This window comes from Lethenteron reissneri, chromosome 26 (assembly GCF_015708825.2).
Source record: "Lethenteron reissneri isolate LAM-NWPU_2019-01 chromosome 26, ASM1570882v1, whole genome shotgun sequence".
NCBI classification, from domain to species: Eukaryota; Metazoa; Chordata; class Hyperoartia; order Petromyzontiformes; family Petromyzontidae; genus Lethenteron; species Lethenteron reissneri.
Window position 1 is genome coordinate 3,776,207 of NC_083804.1, and position 20,665 is coordinate 3,796,871.

The 20,665-nt window shown below is 49.2% G+C and overlaps 1 protein-coding gene across 1 annotated transcript in view; it reads left to right on the top strand.

The window, feature by feature from the left end:
• PAWR (pro-apoptotic WT1 regulator) overlaps positions 1-19,802 on the top strand; it is a 126,987-nt gene extending 107,185 nt beyond the window's left edge. Inside the window, exons 5-7 of the mRNA XM_061559829.1 lie at positions 3,444-3,588; positions 14,488-14,592; positions 17,102-19,802. Of these exons, the coding sequence (XP_061415813.1) occupies positions 3,444-3,588; positions 14,488-14,592; positions 17,102-17,188 (337 nt within the window). The 3' untranslated portion in view covers positions 17,189-19,802. The remainder of the gene's footprint in view (positions 1-3,443; positions 3,589-14,487; positions 14,593-17,101) is intronic.
• The last annotated feature ends 863 nt before the right edge of the window (positions 19,803-20,665 follow it).

Consider the following 20,665-nt stretch of genomic DNA (forward strand, 5'->3'; position numbering starts at 1 on the left):
TGCTCTCACAACTGGGCACCGTCTCCCATGGGAAAAGCACCCAGTAATTATCTCTAATGAAGAAAGGCACGGCCCAGCAGTTCTGGAGCCCCAAAGCTTTTCTCAGGCCCGTGTAGTCCCAAAACAGGGCTGTCACCTTTTTTTTTTACCAGAACAGCAGGACCTGGAAAACAAACTTAGAAGGGTGATAGGCCATGGCGGGGAGCCTGTGATTGCAGCTCTGATCTTGCGGAGGGCAGGGAAGGCACCCATGAGAGGTCTTGGTGGTGGCGTAACCTAAATGCCGCTAGCAGGTCGTGTGTGTAAGGGTAAAGTGTGGATAGGCTGAATGCCCTCTTGAGGGGCTCTATAGAGCTGCTTCTGGTGGAGGCCTTTCCACCACCAGTGGCACGAGACAGCAGTTGCAGAGCTGCACCTTTACCTTGTACATGACACTTTAGTGCCTGTTATTTAACAACTTGTGCCACCGCGCCTCACAATGTCGTGTTCCAGCAGGGATACACCCGCCACTCCTGGGTGCCACGGTGGGGAAATGTTCAAGTACCTCATCTGGTATACAGGAGGGCATGGGTTCGATCACGACCCCGATGCCTGTATATTTTGAGTTTGCACGTCTCTCTCCCTGTGTTCGCGTGGATTTTTCTCCGGGTGCTCCGGTTTTTCCCTCCACATTTAGAATCAGCGTGCGTTTTGAGTATTTGGCTGCTGTACAATTTCCGCACAATGAGCCACTTCGTTGAGCTATCATTTGTGGCCAGGTCGCTTCTGAAAAAGAGTTATAGAGCTCAGTGGGCATTACCTGGTAAAATAAAAAAGAAGTTTAGGAATGGACTCCTGCCTCGGGGACAGTCCCAACAATGGAGAGCAAAGACAAACATTTATTTTATCCATCTTGGCGGAATGCAGACATCATTTTCACAGCTACTGCGTCTGCTTAGGTTTGAACTTCTTAGCACAGGTTGGGGCGGGAGCAGTTGCGAAAGTCTTGGGCATCAGTTATTCTTCTGTAGGTCGTTTGCAACAAGAGCCAGATGGAATCAGGTTAGCAGACTTCACTTCTCATCTGATGTGAAAGCTGCGGCGGCGTTGTAAACGCATCCGTCGTGCGACGTCCACGTCTCCTCCCTTGACGTCGTAAATCTTCCTTCGGGAAAAATGTCCCGAAGCAGAAGAGTCGTGCTGGATACAGACGGTCGGTCAACATTTGCGACTGTGATTTGTAACCTGGGTACTTACTTGCCCGTGTGGTATCGATAGTTCAACGTTCATGTGCCATTTTATTGAAGGACTTCTGCTGTTGTGGTCTTATCTTGGTGTGGTCTGGGACTCGCTTGTTGTTCGTGCCGCTTTGGCCAAGATTTATAAATCGAACTAGGCTCTGGTGTAGACCAATCAGTTTCAAAGACAATGCACATACTGTCAGAGCATGTTTTTTTTGTTTGCATGTTCACCACAAATATATGTGGTTAATGCAGACATGATTCCTTGCAAAGGTTTCATTTTGGTGTTTTAACATCTTTACGCAACTGTTTTGATTGAAAGCTTTCGTGACTGCAGGGATTCGTATTCTTGGTTCTTTCGGTAAAGTCACGTAGAAGGGAAATAATAAAATAATATAAAGATAAAAAAAATTCTCACGACGTTTCGACTGCAACACAAGCAATCATCATCAGGTGTGAAATCCACAGCGAGAAAATTTTGAAAAAACGATTTCATTGCCAGAAAGGGGGAAAACCCGATTATCATACAAGGAAAGTGTCTCGGTCTCCTGTGTCCGAGAATTAAAATCGGCGACTACATCCCTCAAATTGCAGAAGCGGTCCGTGGGGTATCGCACAAGCCCACGTGGTGTCACCGAGACGTCGAGAGAGAAAGATGATGCTACAATCTGTAAGCGGCCAGAGCTGTTTTCCGTTTCTAATTCTAATGTCTGGCCGCCAGTGCACGCCACAGGTCACTCTTAATTACAGGTCTCATGCGCAAAAATGATAATCGTTTTCTACCAGCAACCTCCTCCTCCGTGCAAACTAATTCGGGTGACGTAAAAGTCGCAGGGACTGCGCCCGCTGAGCGTTTTTCTGTTGACGCGTCGACGCACGCTGCTTGCTGTCGGCGCGCGCTGCTTGCTGCCGGCGCGCGCTGCTTGCTGCCGGCGCGCGCTGCTTGCTGTCGGCGCGCGCTGCTTGCTGTCGGCGCGCGCTGCTTGCTGTCGGCGCGCGCTGCCGGCCGCGGCGGCACGAATCGGAAAAAATTCGGAACGTGGATGGAGAAAACGTGGAACGGGAACACCGAAGGGGCGTTCTCGCGGCGGCACTGAGCGACGACGGGAGGAGGATGAGGAGGGAGCACCTGGAGCAGAGAATCCAACGCCAAATCTTAAGATGAAATTACGACTGTCAGATGTGGGTTTTGTGGGGCTTGGGTCGGGCACATCACTGGAAGGGATGATGGCCGACTGGTGATGGGATTGTATCCAAGGGTGATAATGCCCCCCAAGAGGACCACTACCTTGGAGATGGAGTAATGAGACACCGTTTTTTTGGATTTTGGGGTTAGACAGAGGCAAGAGTATGGATTACTCGCATAAGATAGAGCATTTAACATCCATTTTACAACAGATGGTGCATTTGTTGTTGTTGTTGTTGTAGTAATAGTTGCAGAAGTTTCTGGGCGGCCGTGGGATTTGAACAGTCAACTCTCGGTGGGCAATGACTCAGCAAAGCGAGCTTGCAGGCATTCTTTTACCGCCTTGCCTTTAATGTGCGTCTATAAAACATGATTGATGAGTGAAGTGGCCGGGTAGCTCAGAGGTCTCGTAATGTGCGCATCGAGGGACTGAGCCAGCCACCGGTCAGATCCACTCGCGATTAAACCGAGTTCTCAAACTGAGCGGTACATTTGTCGCTGCCGGGCCAAATCACCAACGATTGCACACGCAAAAAAACAAATCTATTGCAGCCCTTTGTCCACTGCTGGATGAATGCCTCTCCGTGCCACGTCGGTCGTGGGGGTTGTTGTACCGTACTCCACCGAGTTGGTCAGTGCAGGTTGGTAAGGCCTGTGATCAGAAAATCTGTCGATACATGCATCTGTGTATGTATTGCTCTCAGGGTGGTAGTGCAGTGGTTAGCGGCCCGGGTTCGATTCCCACTCGCGACCAATTTACAGTGGCGAACATTTGTACCAGTCCTGGGCATCCTCTCGGTTGACTCAGCCTGAAATGAGTACCCCGTGTTGTGAGCGCAAACGTCGGCACTGGGTGAGACAAAGGCAGACGGGGCACGGTGTTTGGCCACCCAGCGCCCCCTCTTGTGCCGTGCCGGCCTTCATAGGTCGCTGCTGCTCGCGAACGGCACTTGCCCCAGCGGTCTCCTGAAGGCTTTACGCGGCGGTGGGCGTGGGCGGCGGGGGTTGATCTCCGTCTTTGTGTTTTTTATCCCCAGGGCCGGCGGTGCCGCTGACGAAGCGGCGGTGGCGGTCCCGGCCGCGGGGCAGACGCGTGCGGGCCCGGAATGCCTGGCGAGGGCCGCCCGGCGCGAGGGCCCAGCGGGCGGGGCCCTGGAGAGGCGTGTGGACGAGCTGGAGAAGGTGAGCGGGGACTCCCCCCCCACCCCCGTCGCTCCTCGTAAAACGATAAAACTTTTATTTGACCAGGTAAGGTCCCTTTGAGCTGTATCGTAGTTTTTTTTTTCAGAAGCGACCTGGCTTTCACGAATGGCAGTTCAACGGAGCGGCTCATCGTCACGTGGAGTTTTACAGCGGACAAATCACTTTTAAGCGCGTGACGTTGGTTCTAAATGCGGAGGGGAAAACCCGGAGGACCCGGAGAAAATCCACGCAACCATGGGGAGAGAGAGAGAGAGAGAGACACACGATCTCCAAATATATAGGCGTCAGGGTCGGGATCGAACCCACGACCTCCTGGTTATCAGGCGAGGTAGCTGACATCTCACCACCCTGCCACCCGGCATCTCTCACTCGTTTGCTCTCTCGCTCCCTCTTGGCTTGCCACCCCTCAACCCTCGCTCCGCTATCTCACCGTCGCAGTTTTTGACCGATTCGGTTTTGAATGTGGACAGAGAAACACAAGGGACATTCCACGCATTGCCTTGTTGATATGTGAAATCACCAATACGTCTTCATCATGATTGTCGTCATCAGCACATCATCACCATTATCATCATTATCACCACTGCTGCCATCATCACTATCACCATCATCATGATAATCAACACTACCACCACTCATCAAAGCATAATTGTATGCCTTGAAAAGCCAGGTGTGTGCGTATTGTTGATTGCTTATACCTAGCTCCGTGAGTCACGAGTCATTTGTTTTGCATTCATTAAAGCCTCCTTCAAGTTCAGTAAATCGGCGCAGTGCTAAATCACATCACCTGCCGATCTCAGTCTTAACCGGACACGTGTCGTAGTGAAAGGAGGGAAAAAAAAATCTACGCCTAAGCATCGGCAAACATTTGTTTTCCAATGCGCGCGCTCGCACAGCGTGTAAATTGAGCCATCAATAATGTTCCGCGGCAAGGGATACGGAGAGGAAAAATAACTTTGCACGCATTACGAGTGCTGACAGCTGATACGCATTTTACTTTGGTGGGGGTGGTGGTGGTGGGGGGGGGGCAGGGAAATAGGGGTCCCTGTTAAATGGGACTCGTAATGGGCCTGTGTTGAGCAGTGTAATAGAGTGACCCCGGCAGTGTTTGCTGGGTAATGCTCGCGTGCTCCCAGAGATTAGGGGCTCGATCCCCCCACGTCACGACGCGTGCAGGTGCTGGGCCCTCGTGTGCGGATGCTGTTTCGGCTTACCGCGTAGAAGAGAAGCAAGAGGTCCCGTCACAGCTCTTTAATGGAAACCACGGCGTTTAGGAGAAAGAGGTGTGAATGCGTTAATTGACCTATGCAACGCGACGCTCAGGGGGGCCGTGCGTTGTCACGTGAACATGTTAATGCTTTGACTGGCTAAGGTAGTTCAACCGATTTCCTTTTGTCTCATAACCTTTTATACAATCATTTAAGTTGAACCTGGATGACAACATTCACTCATTCCTGCCGGTGTAGGAGCCTGCACAGAGACGGATAACGCTGTCGATGTATAGCGCATATACAGGCTGGCCCAAAAGTCAGGGCACACAGGGTTATTATAACACTGACATGAAAACATTTTAATTGTTTTTTCTTCAAGGTGTCTTATTATTATTTATTGTTTTCATTGCCGTGGGGTCACCTCCAATCCATCGTTGACAACACTCGACCAAGAACCCTGAATTAATTGAGATAAAGCGTAATTGCCGAGCACCTTGAGCTGAGGAACTCTATGAATATAAGATAAGATTACACCTTTCGATTTAAAGCTTTCGTGACTGCAGGGATTCATCTTCTTGGTTCTTTCGGTAAAGCCACGTAGAAGGGAAATAATAAAAATAAAACATAATAAAATACTTAAATATACGCTGCAAAGCATGGTGGTGCTCATTCAGACGCTGTCTTTTCGACAGACCTGTTCTTAACCTGAGGACGGCTGCTTGCGTTGTGGCCGAAACGTCGTGAGAATTGGATTTTATTATGTTAAATTTTTATTATTTTATTATTTCCCTTCTACGTGACTTTACCGAAAGAACCAAGAAGAAGATTACACCTGTAATTTAATTTAAAAAAGATAATTCATGCATGCATTCATGTTAACGGGAAGTCGGTGTGTGACAATGCTTTAAGGTAACTGACTTTCGCGCCACCCCGTATGAAGAGAGGTGGCATAGAGGTGGCATAGAGGTGGCATAGAGGTGGCATAGAGGTGGCATAGAGGTGGCATAGAGGTGGCATAGAGGTGGCATAGAGGTGGCATAGAGGTGGCATAGAGGTGGCATAGAGGTGGCATAGAGGTGGCATAGAGGTGGCATAAAGGTGGCATAGAGGTGGCATAGAGGTGGCATAGAGGTGGCATAGAGGTGGCATAGAGGTGGCATAGAGGTGGCATAGAGGTGGCATAGAGGTGGCATAGAGGTGGCATAGAGGTGGCATAGAGGTGGCATAGAGGTGGCATAGAGGTGGCATAGAGGTGGCATAGAGGTGGCATAGAGGTGGCAGGAAGCTCAGGGGTTAGAAGGCTGCAGCAGGAACGCTTAGGGCCTGGGTTTTAATCTGGGTCTCAGTCACCCATGATTAAAGTGGGTTCTCAAGTCCAGCGAGTCGATGGTTCCAGGCTGGTTAACATTGCCTGCACTAAACAAATCCAAAAAACCCTCTTTCAAATTAAATTTGGATTTTCACTTACATTTTTTTTTTGCAAATATTCCAGTATGACAAGTGTCCCTATATAGCGGATTTCATGGGATATTGTATCAGCAGCTATGAGGTCTCTTGAACAGAACTCATAAATATTTGTATTTTTTATTTCACTTCTGCAGGCCGTTTGCTAAGGCGGGGTGATACAGTGCCTTGTGAGTGTTCCGATTGGACGCTTCTTCTCCTGACATCACATCGATCATCCAATTGGCACACGTTTGGGAAAGAAAGGACAAAACAATTGTGTGTATGTGGATATATATATAGGTTATAAATTTTAGAAGTACATTTGCAATATATATGCATTTCGGCATAACTGATAATATAATCGGTCATGTAGGGTTAATGGGCACGGGCGCAGACCTGCCTGTGAGGAAAGGTGCAGATTCAATCACATTTGGGTCACTGATAAATACATAGGGTGCAGTGGGATTTAAAGCAAAACACTACGATAAAATCTCTGTTTTTCATTACGTATGTTAGCTTTTTATTAAACTTTATTCTCTTGATAGTACACTATCTCATTCGCTCTAGAAATAACAAAACAGCAACATTCAATTTTAAATAGCAGCACACATGGCCAACTCACGCGTAATGATTTGATTTTTAACTGAATGTAATGTCTGTTTGGGTAAGCGCCGTAGCAGAGAACCCACATCACGGTCTGAAGGTCATGGGTTCAGAGTTCACTCAGAGGTCAAGGAAACCCATCATCCCTCTGGGGTTGATAAAATATCCAACAGTCTACTTTTGGTGCATGTAACAAATATAAAAACTAATGTCATGTATTTTCACAATTTTAGGATAAATACAAGAAAAATTATGTCCTGTATCAATCCTTCACAGGAATAAACCACACCCCCCATATCTCGCGGATCATTGGATCTGTTTGACCTCACTTCCATGCTGCTCAATGTGGTTGATAAAGCAGGATAGGCCAGGAATCAAACTCAGGTCGCTTAGTTCGTAGTGCAGTGGTGAAACCCACCGTGGCACAAGCTTCCCCATTAAAGTAAAGAACAATTCATATTCAAACAAAGGTCTCCATGGGATTTTAACCTCGTTATGAGTAACGGTCATCTGTCGGTCTGTTTAATTTTCAGCAAAACTTAAATCATTGAAAGCAGTAAGTGCAGTGATTTGGAGTTTGGGCGGTGGCTCTGTGCTCACCCTCTGCCGGGTCAGGGTGAGGTTTCTCTTTCGTCAAGCGAGCTTGGCTGGCATATTATCTTAATTCGCTGGCATATTATCTTCATTTCTGGCATATTGTCTTCATTGCTGGCATAATATCTTCAATGCCAGCCCGGAGCCGTGGGTAAAAACTCCACTTTCTGGTTCAGACATCACTCGCCGCTGACATCAGCCGTGGCTGGGATTTAAATACCGCTTGCCACGTTCATAGGGCAGTGCGCTATGCACGGTGCAGTGTGCTAACCACATACATCACATTGGCTGCTTTTAATCCAAAGGTTCTCGATTACATTGCCTGCAACTCAAGCAAACTATAACATTGGCAATATTTCATAATAAAATAATAACAGTAAATAGATCATTTCGATTTAAAGCTTTCGTGACTGCAGGGATTCATCTTCTTGGTTCTTTCGGTAAAGTCACGTAGACTAAAAATAACAAAATAATAAAAATAAAACATAATAAAATAATTCTCACGACGTTTCGGCCACAACGCAAGCAGCCGTCCTCAGGTGGAGAACAGGTCTGAAGACGGCTGCTTGCGTTGTGGCCGAAACGTCGTGAGAATTATTTTATTATGTTTTATTTTTATTATTTTATTATTTTCCTTCTACGTGACTTTACCGAAAGAACCAAGAAGACAAATAGATCATATTAGTCCCACTGAGCATGTTTTTTGTTTTAGTTACACTGCCGACCTCTGTGATTTCGGGTTTTTGCCAAAAGAAGCTCCCCGGCACTTGGGGCGGAACGTCGGACTTCCCGCCGAAGGACACGCGCCCCACCCCGAAACGAACACGGGTGCCATTGGCATTGAGCCATGGAAACCTCTCGACGCTCTCGGCCAATGGGAATAGTTGTTTAAAAAAAGATGAACGTGGCTACAAAGGAGCTTTGATAAGTCAAGTTCAAAGGGAGCAACGTTATTGCCCCATATGCGTTCGTGTGCTTGTTTTCAGCAGCCAATTAGTGGGTGGACGAGCTGCGCTTAACCCCCCACGCGCACACCCATCTGTCCCAGCCACTCGGCGGACAAAGCACTTTTAGCGTAATGAGTGTCTGACGGAGGAGCCGACGCGTTCGCAACACTCCGGGCTCGTGTCCAGCGTTTGCCTCACGTCGGACGATCGGAAAGTCCGTCGACGGACATGGGCGAACGGAGCTGTAACGAAGGGCGGATGCTCGGTTAAAAGTGCGCGTCGCTGTTTCCTAAAGGGGTAGGTCGTCAGCGACAGATTCACTTCGTTTCTTACAAACGTTTGTGCGTCGACGGAAAAAAAAAACGGCGAATCTGGAGAGCGATCTGAGCAAATCTTCAGACGTCTGGAGAAATGCCACGCTCGTCACACACCTGGCACCTTTTGCCTGCTGTGCTAAAATAATCACGCGTGGCGAAGGCCCTTAGGTGGCAAGGAAGCGGCGTGTTGCTGCGAGCAAGCATTTGTTGAGAGCAGGAGAGAGCGTTCTTTTGGGTGGCAATTAAAGCCTCGAAACAACAGTTAAGCAATCTTGATTTGAAGCTAGGGTGACTGCAGGAATCCATGCTCTTTGGTTCTTTCGGTAAAGTCACGTGAGTATAAATAAAATAGACGATTGCTTGTGCTGCGATCGAAACGTCGTGATCTATTATTATTCTACCTATGTGACTTTACTAACAGTGAAGCAAGTGTATTCCACTTTCAAAGAGGACTTTCGTTGAAAAAATAATGCCTCCGTTAAGATCACGCGTTGCCGTCGCTGGTCGACGACAGATCCTTCAAACTCCCTTTGCGTCTGTGCGTGGGCGAAAGTGATCCCTTCACGCGAGTGCCACGACCCCCGCTTCTCGTGGTGGGGATCTCGTCGCTTGTTGTGACCAGACGAAGCTTCATCGCCAAAACAAGCTTTGCATGCTGGGCGTACACGGGCATGTGAACACGACAAGTGCTGTGTTAAACTTCCAGCAGATAAGGGGGTGGGGGGGGGGGGGATCAGAGCACCATCGCCGCACGTTTTAAAAATGTTCTACAAGAAATAATAACAACCGTGTAATTTGAAAATACAAGGGGAAATACGCGTCTGGTTGGTCATTTTTGTTGTTATGTTTTTGTGCAAATGTTTTTTTCTGCAAGCACAACATGTACCACTACTATTACTATACGCGGTGGGAAGCAGGCATTGATGCGTGATCAGTTGAAGTTTGCTGTGGAACATTGCGATGGTGTCGTGTCCCCGCGATCGGCCGACGTGTGCTCGCCCCGCTCGCTCGCTCGCTCACGTCGCCGCTCACTCGGGGATGGCGATGCGGATGAGCAGCCGGTCGTTTTGCCGCCCGTTGCGGAAATTCGAGGTTCGTTCCCAGCGACCGCCCCGGTTAATACCGCGTGTGTGTTTGCCGAAAGCGTGGGCCATTGGCTGCACGGTGGAAGTACGAGAAGATCGCACGCTGCTGTTCGATAAAGAGCAGGGCCACGTGTGCCGCCGTCACATGTTTTTGCCTTCTTCAAATTTTTAAAGATGACTTGCAAATTTCTTAATTGGGTAAAAGTCACACGGCAGCAGGACTATACTCTTCTGTGAGACAAAGCAACGTTGTGTGGCGATAACCTTGGGCTATAAGAATGGAACAAATGCCACGTGCATTTTGTTGCTTTTCACGATGGAGCAGATGACGCAGGCATTTATTGTCGCCGGTTCATGTTTGGTTAAAACGAGCACGAGGAAAATAGCAGCAGTGGGAACAAAACGAGTACCTTACCCTTTTTTGAGTCAAGTATTCTCTTTGTGTGGTACGGGGGACAGAATGTTCTAGCTACAACAATTTATATTCAGACAGATGCCAAAGGAAGTGTTTGTTGATCATAGCATTTGTTACGGTTTACAAAGCGAGATTTCGTACGCGGGGCGTCGTTACAGTCGGGCAGGGAAGGCCTTGCGGCTCATTTGACTCGCGCGGTAATTCGGCCTTAATTGCTCATCGTTACGACGAAACAATATTTTATATTGACATTTTGAGATGCCGAGTTAAATAAAAACCTGTTCTTTCATTTAAAGCCAAGGCCGAGCTTCTCGCCACTCAAACAGGGCTGGATTCGTCCCCCGTTGGCCTGTCTCGGCCAATGATATAAATTCCACATTCCTATTGCAGGGGCCATTCTTCCATAGCCCTGCCATTCTCCCATAGGACAATCATTGTTGACTTCCTAGAGATACGCTACCCATTTTATTGACGCTGGAGGGCTAAAAGTTCTGATTTAACCCCCCCCCCCCGACCTTCTGACTATAGGTTGGCAGCTCTAACTAGAGGGCTACTTTAATGTTAGCCATGGCGATCAAAAAGACAAAGATTCCCCGTGTAGCCTTAATTGACTGTTGGGGCAGGTGCTGTTAGCGAGCACCTGTGAAGGCCGGCACTGTGGCACACAAGGGGGTGGGTGGCCAGCACCACGCCCGGCCGCCTTTGTCTCTCCCTAGTGGCAATGTTTACACACTGCACCAGGTACTCATTTGAGGTTGAGTCGACCTAGGGGTGGCCCAGGACCGATTCAGATAACCAGTCACTGGTGTTGGCCGTGAGCGGGAATCGAACTCGGGTCGCGGGGTCGTAGCGTAGCGCGCTAACCGTTACACTACCGCTGCCCACGCACACACACGCGTGTGTGCGTGCACACTCACATGTGTACGCACACACGGGCAGATACATTCTCAGTGTGCTTTGTGGGCCCAACACATTAACCCTCATCATTGTTATTATAATTTACTTTTTATGCATACAAATAAAAAACAAAAAGCTAGCGAATAAACCGAATGACCCAGGCGGAACAATGAATGCAATTAAACATCGACACCGTCGGCAAGAATGGGTTGAGCTGACGTTTAGCTCAGCTGAGCCCAGCACTGGGAGCGCTGTCATTTTTTTCTCCTCTTCCACCTCCCCGTGATTTCACCAAGAGCAACCTCTGAGCCCCCCCCCCTCTCACCCCCCATCGGTGTAGAAATGCTCAAGGGCTGAGCGTCTCATTTCTCGTTTCATCCTGACCGAGCGGAATTAGATCTCTGCGCTCGAGCGATCGGCCGGAGAGGTCACAGCGAGGTTGATGCACAAATCACAACCCCGCGGCGCGCGGGTGCTGCTTGTGGCGGCGATTACGCACACCGATAAATCCGGGCGAACTTGGAGGTCGGTGCTTCGGTGGGTCGCACTGAGATCGTGTGCGCGAGACTCTTTTTTTTATCCGCCCATTGCTGTTGCCGGCAAACGAAGTGGCATCTGTCGTCGGTGGTGGTTATGCAAGGAGGGTTCCTGGCCTCTTCGTCAATAGGTTGGCCTGCCTGTTAATAGCTTGGCATGTCCATAATTGTTTTGAGTGTTATTCACTCGTGTGCGCGAGCGTTTTTGATGTCGGAGGTAACTGGAGGTATCTGAGCCCGTTAGTCAGGGGTCACGTCAGCTCGGTAAACATCATGGCTGATACGATCTAATGCCCTGTAATGTAAATGCAGATTTAGATCTCTCTGAGACAGAGCCCAAGGCTGTTGTGAATATCGTCCGAAGCCGGAAACGCAACCCCACTGCGCACCATTAAAATACAACGCCGTGGTTGATAATCACAATGGCAATTAATTATGTTTGGTTTTAATTTGTTGTTGCGGCCTGTCAAATTAGCAGCGCCGGGGCGAGTTGCACGGTGAAAACAAAAGCACATCGCACGGAGCCGTGGTCAATTCTCCCGGCTGGACAAGCTGCCGCCACCACCTCTCAACTATCGCGCGATGCAAATGACCCGCCTGTTGCCTACGCACACCTCGATCTCATTGCTCGACCTTCCCTCTGCGCACGTCTTCTCGGAGGAAAGCGACGCGCTCGAATTCAATGAGATCAGAATGAGGTGACGACACTCCATTATTGGGGGCGAGGCGGTTGACACAGTGGTGAGCGACACTGTGCGATGACCCCGGTGACGTGATTAACACATTCCTGCGGAGGGAGCTGGTAGGAACGTTGGGTTGCTCGGTCAATGGCCAGGGTCAACGGCGGCGTGGTGTATTCCGCAAATATGGCCGACTGTGAGGGCGGGCACAAGCCGGCGTGAGTCGGTTAAACGTTGAGTTTTATAAGGGCACCACGGGGTGAGCAGCCCCTCCCCACCCTCCCTTTTTGGATGCACGACGGACGGACGGACACAATAATCCCCTGTGGGCTGGTGGAACCAGGTGGTTCCTACCAGTAAAATTACTATTTTGCTTGTTTACCCAGGAAACCCTCACTGAGCCTCAAGGAGTGTCCTGCCAAGCGTTCACAGTGGGGTGTTATGTTGCTATGTGTAATCCTGATTGAGTGGTAATTTTTCAGAATGTAATGTTAGGCTATGATGAGTCACATTGTATGGGGGGTGGAGGGGGGGGTGATTTGGCTATGGGAGGAAACCGGAGAATCCGGAGCGAACCAATGCAGAACAGGGGGAGAACATACCAACTCCACACAGAGAGGCAATCGAGTCGAGAATTGAACCCATGCCCTTCTTGCTGCGAGCCTCACGTTTACCACTCTGCCACCATACCACCCATGCTGACATCAGTGGGAAATTATATCTGAACCATTCGTACTGACCAGCATGGTAAAGTATGGCATACATCTCCATGACTGATATGATATGTGGGGAGGCATTTATTCAAGTAGATTGTCAACAGGATGAAAATTCGCATTTTATTAAACCATTATTATCACCCAATTTTCAGTGTATAATCATATTACCATTACTTACCATGACCTGGTTGATTAATATTTGTAATCAGTCGTCAGTGACTGATTACATTTCTAAAGTCATCCTCCTTAACAATGACCGTGGGAAGTGCCGCTGTGGCACTCAGCATTTGTCATTCACAGGCGCTGCGTAGCCACGAACTTGTGTGTGTGTGTGCGTGCGTGCGCGCGCACGCGCGAGATCGATTCCCCTTGTCCGTATAATCTGCGTGCCGCGCGATGATTTACGCCCGCGCCGTTTACGGGACGTGGCTCCTGGACCCCCTCCGCGAATCCGCGAGCCATCCTCTGAGCACATCCGTTCTGCCGTTGACCCCGAAGCCCCCCGTGGGCTGCTCAACGTTCACCCTTCGGTCCGTCCACACGAGGCGTGCCTTCGTCCCGCCGTCGATCAGTCGCGAGCGTCTCATTCCGTCCGCACGCATCATCTCTCGCCGTCATCACCGTTCCGTCCCGGCTCTGTCCGTGTCGGCTGCTGCATTGCCGGCCGCGCCTGTTTGACCGTGTCTCTTGAAGTGGCGGCTGGGTTACCGCCCCAGGTTTGCTGATGACACAGTCATTGTATAACGTCCAATGAGAATGAACTACTTGAAAACATGTTGAACTAACTATTAACCGACATTTTTTTTATATTTTACCAGGTAAGGCCCACTGAGCGATACAGTTTTTTTTTTCAAAAGTGACCTATCACAAATTATAGTTACAAGTATGTAATAAAAATAGGTCGCCATGTTGGGTTCAGGGAGAGAGATGGTAATGGCTTGGGTAGGCCTTCAACCGGCAGTGGATTTATCATGGCTGATGATGATGATGATGGTGGTGGCGGCATGCGAGTGTCTCCCTTCTCATCTCAGCATGGCACCGTGCTCACCTCCATTGGGGAGCGTAAACCATTGGCAGAGATGTTGAGGTGATATTAATGGTCATCCATTCCTCTTCCTCCTCCTCCTCTCAGCTTTCTATTCTGTCTGTTCCCTGTGTCTTTACATCTGTCTGTCCTTTTCATTTATTTGTCTATACATCCTGAATTTAACCTCACACCTGTGTGTGTGTAAACATTCAAAATCTGCCTTAGGAACGTGGAATTTCCACTGCTCGCTCGGGTGGGCAGCGAATGGAGATGAGCACCGTACCCCCTCCCTCTCGCGCTCCTAAGGGCAGGGAGCCCCCCGCGTGAGCAGCACCTGCCTCCGGCGGACGGCGCTCAGAATGGGCAGCGTTGTGTCCGTGTGCGTGCGGTGCGTGGCCGTGTAGGAGCTGGCGCGCGAGCGGTACGAGAAGCAGCAGCTCGGGCAGCGGCTGGAGGAGAACGAGGACGTCGTGCGCAAGCTGCACGCCGAGATTGACCTTCTCAACCGGGTGAGGAAAGGGGCCACCCGGGCTGCGCTCCCCCCAGGCCCCCCCCCCCCCCCAGGCCCGTTTATAAACGCGCCACGGCGTGCGCCACCTGCGGTTCTTCACGGGCGCGAAAAGATCGGCACGCCGTCGGGCACGAGGAGGAAGCCGTGGCTTCAAGGGCTCTCCGAGACCTCCGGCCTTCACGCCAACGGCTGTTTATTTATTTTTGACAATTGATGTTAAGTGTCCGGGTCACGCGAGTGCCGCCGTGCCTCGACTGACGTTTGTGATGGGTTCCCCGCACGGCTGTCACTCCCCCCCCCCCCCCTCGAGGCTCTCCCCGCCAGAGCCCCCCCCCCCTCCCCACCCCCCCAGCCTCCTTAACCTCAGCTGCAACAAGCGGTGGTCGTGAGCAACGGATCAGGCGTACCGCCGGGGAATCGGCAGCGGTGCTGCGGTTTGGGTCCTTTTATTTGTTTGTTAGACACAATCTTGCGGCCTGGATGGTTATTGGAAAATCGCGATTCGCAACAAAACCGACCGATTCTCATTCATTTATTCCCTAGATTCAATAGCAGTTGGTTAGGCGATCCGATCCGGCTTGATTTTGATTGGAGTTGATTTTAACCGTGGTTTTAAGGAGGTTTTAAAACGGTATTTAGTTTGCTCATGGATTTTCAATTTCACTCTGAATCCATTTTAAATTCTGAATTTTAAAGTATCTTAATCTACAATGTATTATTAAGCATAACTAAAACACATGGTGTAACGTAAGCATGTGAAATCAGTAAACATTACTAAATATATTTTTTCTTCAAGTGCTGTGCTATAAGAGACTAGCGGATGACTGCCGGGACTGCATTTCCATGTAGTTCTCATTATGCTCGGAAACAGCACGGGATGGATTAATTCGCAAGATACCAAGTACCGGATTATGCGCGATTGGAATCGATTGTGTGAGACCCAATTACAGTAACGTGTGATCTTTGCAAGTGATGCGTAAAGTGTACAGTGAGGTGAGTTAGAGGGGAGGAAATCGCAAAGAAACGACAAAGTGAGACGGTAAAAATTCGACAAAGATAATCGGTTGCTGAATTGGCTCGAGATCTCGAATTTGTAAAAAAATAATCTCGGAGGGGGTGGGTGACTTGTTACATCTTAGTAATTTTTTTCCACTTAACATTCAAACTAATTTGGGTTGCAATGTTTAAAGTACGATTTACTATATCTGTATTGACTGCGATTGCTATTTATTTCCCGCCTAATTACAATTTACTTACCATGTTAATATTTGGATGTTCCTTTGAAACATTTAGTGTAATCAAATACAATATTGTGTATTACTTAAAGCCGCCGAATGCATCTCGTAAGGTTTGAGCCGTTTCTCTGTACGAAAAACCAATATCATTTTTTAAAATATAATTGATCGGACATAATCCCATGCAACTATTTTGTTTGCAATCCGATTTTCATTCGGATCATTTCCGATTGTAGCAACGTCACAGCTGATCTCCCAAACCCTGCAGATCAGATTGGGTCAGAAAACCGTACAATTTCCGATTATGACCTCATCTGACGGACACCCCTCGTAATCAAACTGCCAAAGATAAGTACCGGTCATCCCTTATGATCAAGTCAGCGGCATAGTTATTGAGATGCCAGCGGTGGCAGCGGCAAGCAGTGGCAGCCGATGCATATAGATCATGCTGCAAAGCATACGATCGCTGCAGAGTGTTGTTGTTGTTTCCAAGGTTATGTCAACCTCATTGTTAAACAGTCAACAAAAGACAAAGTGTGCGTCCTCTGCTCAATCGAGTGACTGGCTGGCTCTCATATCAGCACCCATGGCCCTGAGCCAGGCGAGTAAATTCTAATATCCACGGAAGGGTTCATTCTACCTATGGGGATGGCCTTTTGTTGGCTCAGCCACCAAGTGTTGCCGATTTTACCCACCGTGTGGACAGCGTAATGGACCTGAGGGGGATAATGCCACTTAAGTGGAAATTATTTGATTAATAATTTCGCGCTTGCCCCTTTGTGCGCCATCTTGAAATACAAGGGGAAAACGTATGCCAGAATCTGAGTATTTATCTATACTGGAGGAATCTGATGAGCTAGAAAGGTATTTTTCACAGATGTCCAGTATTTTATCGATGTCCAGTAATGTCTGTTGAACTTCCTTTGCACCGTACGTAGCCAACCGTGCTAATCGGAGGTGCGGGGGACGGACAACAAACTTAATACAAAAATGCACTTGTAAAGAAATGAGTTTTTAATCTAGATTTAAAAGTGTACGCTTCAGTGGCTTCCTAATAAAATAGTGGGTACATGCTGAACACATTTCAAAGAGGGGCATTTCTCTGCATATGCCCTTGCCTGCCACGAGGTTATGACTTTCCACCACGGAATGCCCTTTCATCCACCTCCAAATCGACACGGGGACTTCTCTCCTGTTTGAAAGGCTGCTTCTCGAACGGAAGCGTCGCTCGATTATCACTGATGCCATTGTGTTTTTCGCTCGGTTCGTCAGGATCTGGACGACCTGGAGGACGAAAACGAGCAGCTGAAGGAGGAGAACAAGACCCTGCTGCGTGTGGTGGGCCAGCTGACAAAGTGAGGTGTGGCGGCAGCATCGCGGTGGCGGAGGGGGTGGTGAGCTGCGCAGAAGCTCTCCCGCACAGCCGAGGCCGTCCTGCGCAACTCACCGACCTCCTGCAAAAACTAGCGTTCGTAGCGAGACGAGAATCGCCCCCCCGTTCAGCTGCCGATCTAAAAGAAGTTTGGGGATTTGAAAAAATAAATATGTTTGTTTTCTTCCCCTTTTGTTTCTCACCCACTGGACCGACGACACCGATGCTGGCGACGGCCGGTTGTGGTTCCCGCATTGAGCCAGGCCACGGGGGGGATGTCGCGGGAAGACGGCGCGTGACGTCCGTCGCTTCCTGAACCAGCCAGCGGTTTGGGGGAAAATTAAATGAATCTATCAATGTGGGGGGGCTAGGCGAATTTTAGAAGTGGTGGGGGGGGGGAGGTATGTTGCGGGCACGGTGGTTGCTTTGGGAAGCTAGAAGGTCAATTTTGCACATTTCCCATCGCCCCTTTCATGTCAGCCGACTGAGGATGCATATCGGGGGGCCGGTCTTTTGTAAGGAAAGGCAGTGGTGGGGAGTGAGACTCCTGAGAACGCCTGAACGGTGTTCCTCCAAGGGGGGTTGGCGGCGCTGTGAAGAACGCTTGCGCACACGAGGACAGTGTCAACCTCTCTCTCACCTCGGCTGTCGATCGGACGTGGCCAGGGCGCGGAGACCCTTGGGAGTCAACGGAGAGTCCCTGAACCACAAAGGATGCGAGAAAGCGGAGACCGGGTGGGACTGTTGGACAGTTACACACGTGTGCTTGCTTTTTCCAGCCACGCTGGCACAGGTGCGCAGGCGTGGATGTGTTTATTGACATCACCGTCGAGGACGTTTGAGCTGTAGAATTTCGTTGCCAAAGTTTGCAGCAAAAAAAATTATAAATAAAAAACTACAAATTGCAGTGACGTGAGCGATTTTTAGCATGCTGAAGTGCCTTGTCAACTATTTGACTCTTGTCAGAAATGCTGTACAATCATCCGCGCGAGTGTTTTCCGCTTTGTTGGCAGAGCGATCGATGGGCCACTCTCGCCAGTTTAACGTTGCAAACAGCGCACGTTTTGAAGGCCTCTTTGTTCATCGCACACTTTCACGGAGCGTTTTCGAGCACCCTGCATGCTTTCTTTGGCTTATTTCCTGCGTCGTTCCCACCATTGTGGTCTTAATCGACGTAAGCATTAAGATGCAAAAAACACAATAATCCTTAAATTTCGATTTAAAGCTTTCGTGACTGCAGGGATTCATATTCTTGGTTCTACGTGACTTTACCGAAAGAACCAAGAATAACAAGAATCCTTCTTGGAGCAGACCGTTGCTAAGGTACGCCTTCTGGCTCGTCAACTTCTCCGCGCGCTATTTATCACTTTGAGCATATCTCTTGAACGGCGTGTTGAGGTTGGATTTCGACTGGCTGTTGTGCGCATACTGTATACGTGGCCCAACGCACGCAAAGATGCCACAATCTTTGAACACTGGCCACTGTCATGGCGGATTACAGCACGGTTGCCACCTGTCCTGGTTTTTCCAGGATCGTCCTCTTATTGAGGTGGGCTTTTAGCTCACCCGGGAATCTATAAAGTTTTCCCGTAACATCAAAAGTCCCAGTTTTTGTCAGTTGCATAACAAGAACAACCCACTTCGTATATTGGTTTTGCATGTATTTCTCCTCTGTTCTGGTATTGCACGCTATTATTGTTTTTCCCGTGATATGTCCCGTTGTTTTTTATTTATACCTTTGAGAGGTGGCAGCAACCAACCCGAGGTCACAGCATCTCGCATTGAGCAATCACCATTTTGCCCACTCGAATTCACAACTTACAAAGTGAGGTTTCGCAAATTACCTCATAGGGCTCCTGTGCATGTGTGTGTGTGTGCGCGCGCACTACTAACCCGACGGCCCGAGTTCGATTCCCGCTCATGGCCAACACCAGTGACGATTATCTGAACCGGTCATGGGCCTTCCCTAGGTCGACTCAGCCTTAAATGAGTACCTGGTGCGGTGTGTAGTAAACATTGCCACTGCGGAGACAAAGGCGGCCGGGCGTGGTGTTGGCCACCCACCCCCCTCGTGTGCCGTTCCGGCCTTTATAACTGCTCGCGAACAGCACTTGCCCCAACAGTCTGTTAGAGGCTATACGGGCGATCCTTTGTCTTTGTGACAGTTTAAAAAAAAGAACCAACTGGCTTGTTGTGTTTCTGATGTGGTCTTTGATTGATCACTTGCTCGTTTTTGCCTCAGCGTGTTTGGTTAGACGTGTACACAATCGTGGCCACTAATCACACCCTTCCATAACAAGATTCGAATTGAACAGGTCAATGAGACTGTGACGGCCAATCGGCCGAAATGTCGACATGTCACATCTTCTCCATAAGAGTTCAAAAGCGTACGAATTATTATTTTCCGATGAACCTGTTATTTCACGTATATATATCTTCACAGAAGCAGAAACTTGATGACTCTTACAGGATTAGCATTGGTTTGTTTGAAATGTAATCTATCGATAATGAATGCATATGCTCGTATGTACACATTCATATTATATTACTGTGCCTTGTATTACTGTATATTTACTGAAAAATAAAGAGTACTAAACGTTGCGTTTGGTGCACCAAGTGGATCGTTTAAAGTGACCTCTGTGAGTTACAATTCAATTAATTGTACAGCCCTTTGTCAATCCACTGCTGGATGAATGTCTTCCCCCCACGCTGAATATGACCTCCCCCCCACCTTTCCCTAACAGGAGCACATGCACCAATTTTCAACGTTGGGACGGCCCTGCCTACTGCGGCCCGTCGCACATTTGCTGGATGTATTGTGTGAAGCGTTCGTGGATACCACGCGCCCACCGTGGGCACTACTGGCAGGCAAGGGGGGCTGCATTGGCTGGGTCATGTGCCCCCACCCCACACACTTGGCAATCACAAGCCCTGGCAGCTTTTGTTTGGCCAGCCATAGTGACCCGTTGAGGCGCAGCGGGGACTAAAGGAGCAGGACCTGCAGCCAAGCTAGGCGATTGCCATCGATGTCTGCAGAGAGATTTTTCCTTGAAGAAATGGGTGAGATGTGTTTGGGGAATTGAGGGGAATTGAGTGACATACGAAGACTAATTTGTTTGCGGATTCGTCGCTGCAGTTTTTGCGTTGCGGCGTGCACTTTAAAAATGCACGCGAGGCATCAATTTCCAATGAGTGAGCACCATCGATCCTCCGTACCATCGAGCCCCATGGACGCCGACACTTTTACCATCGACGCTTTTGACGACTACCCTGTAAGATGACCCTTTTTTTTTTTTAAGGCTGCATGACCCAAAAAGACCCCATTAGATCGCCCGATGGCCCGGCCGCCTAATTGGGCCAGCCGACTGCCACTCGGCACCGTCGTTTAATTGACCCCAGACTTCGCGCGAAACGGAGCTCTGTCGCGAGTGATAGTCATGAAACCTATTGGCACGCGACGTTGT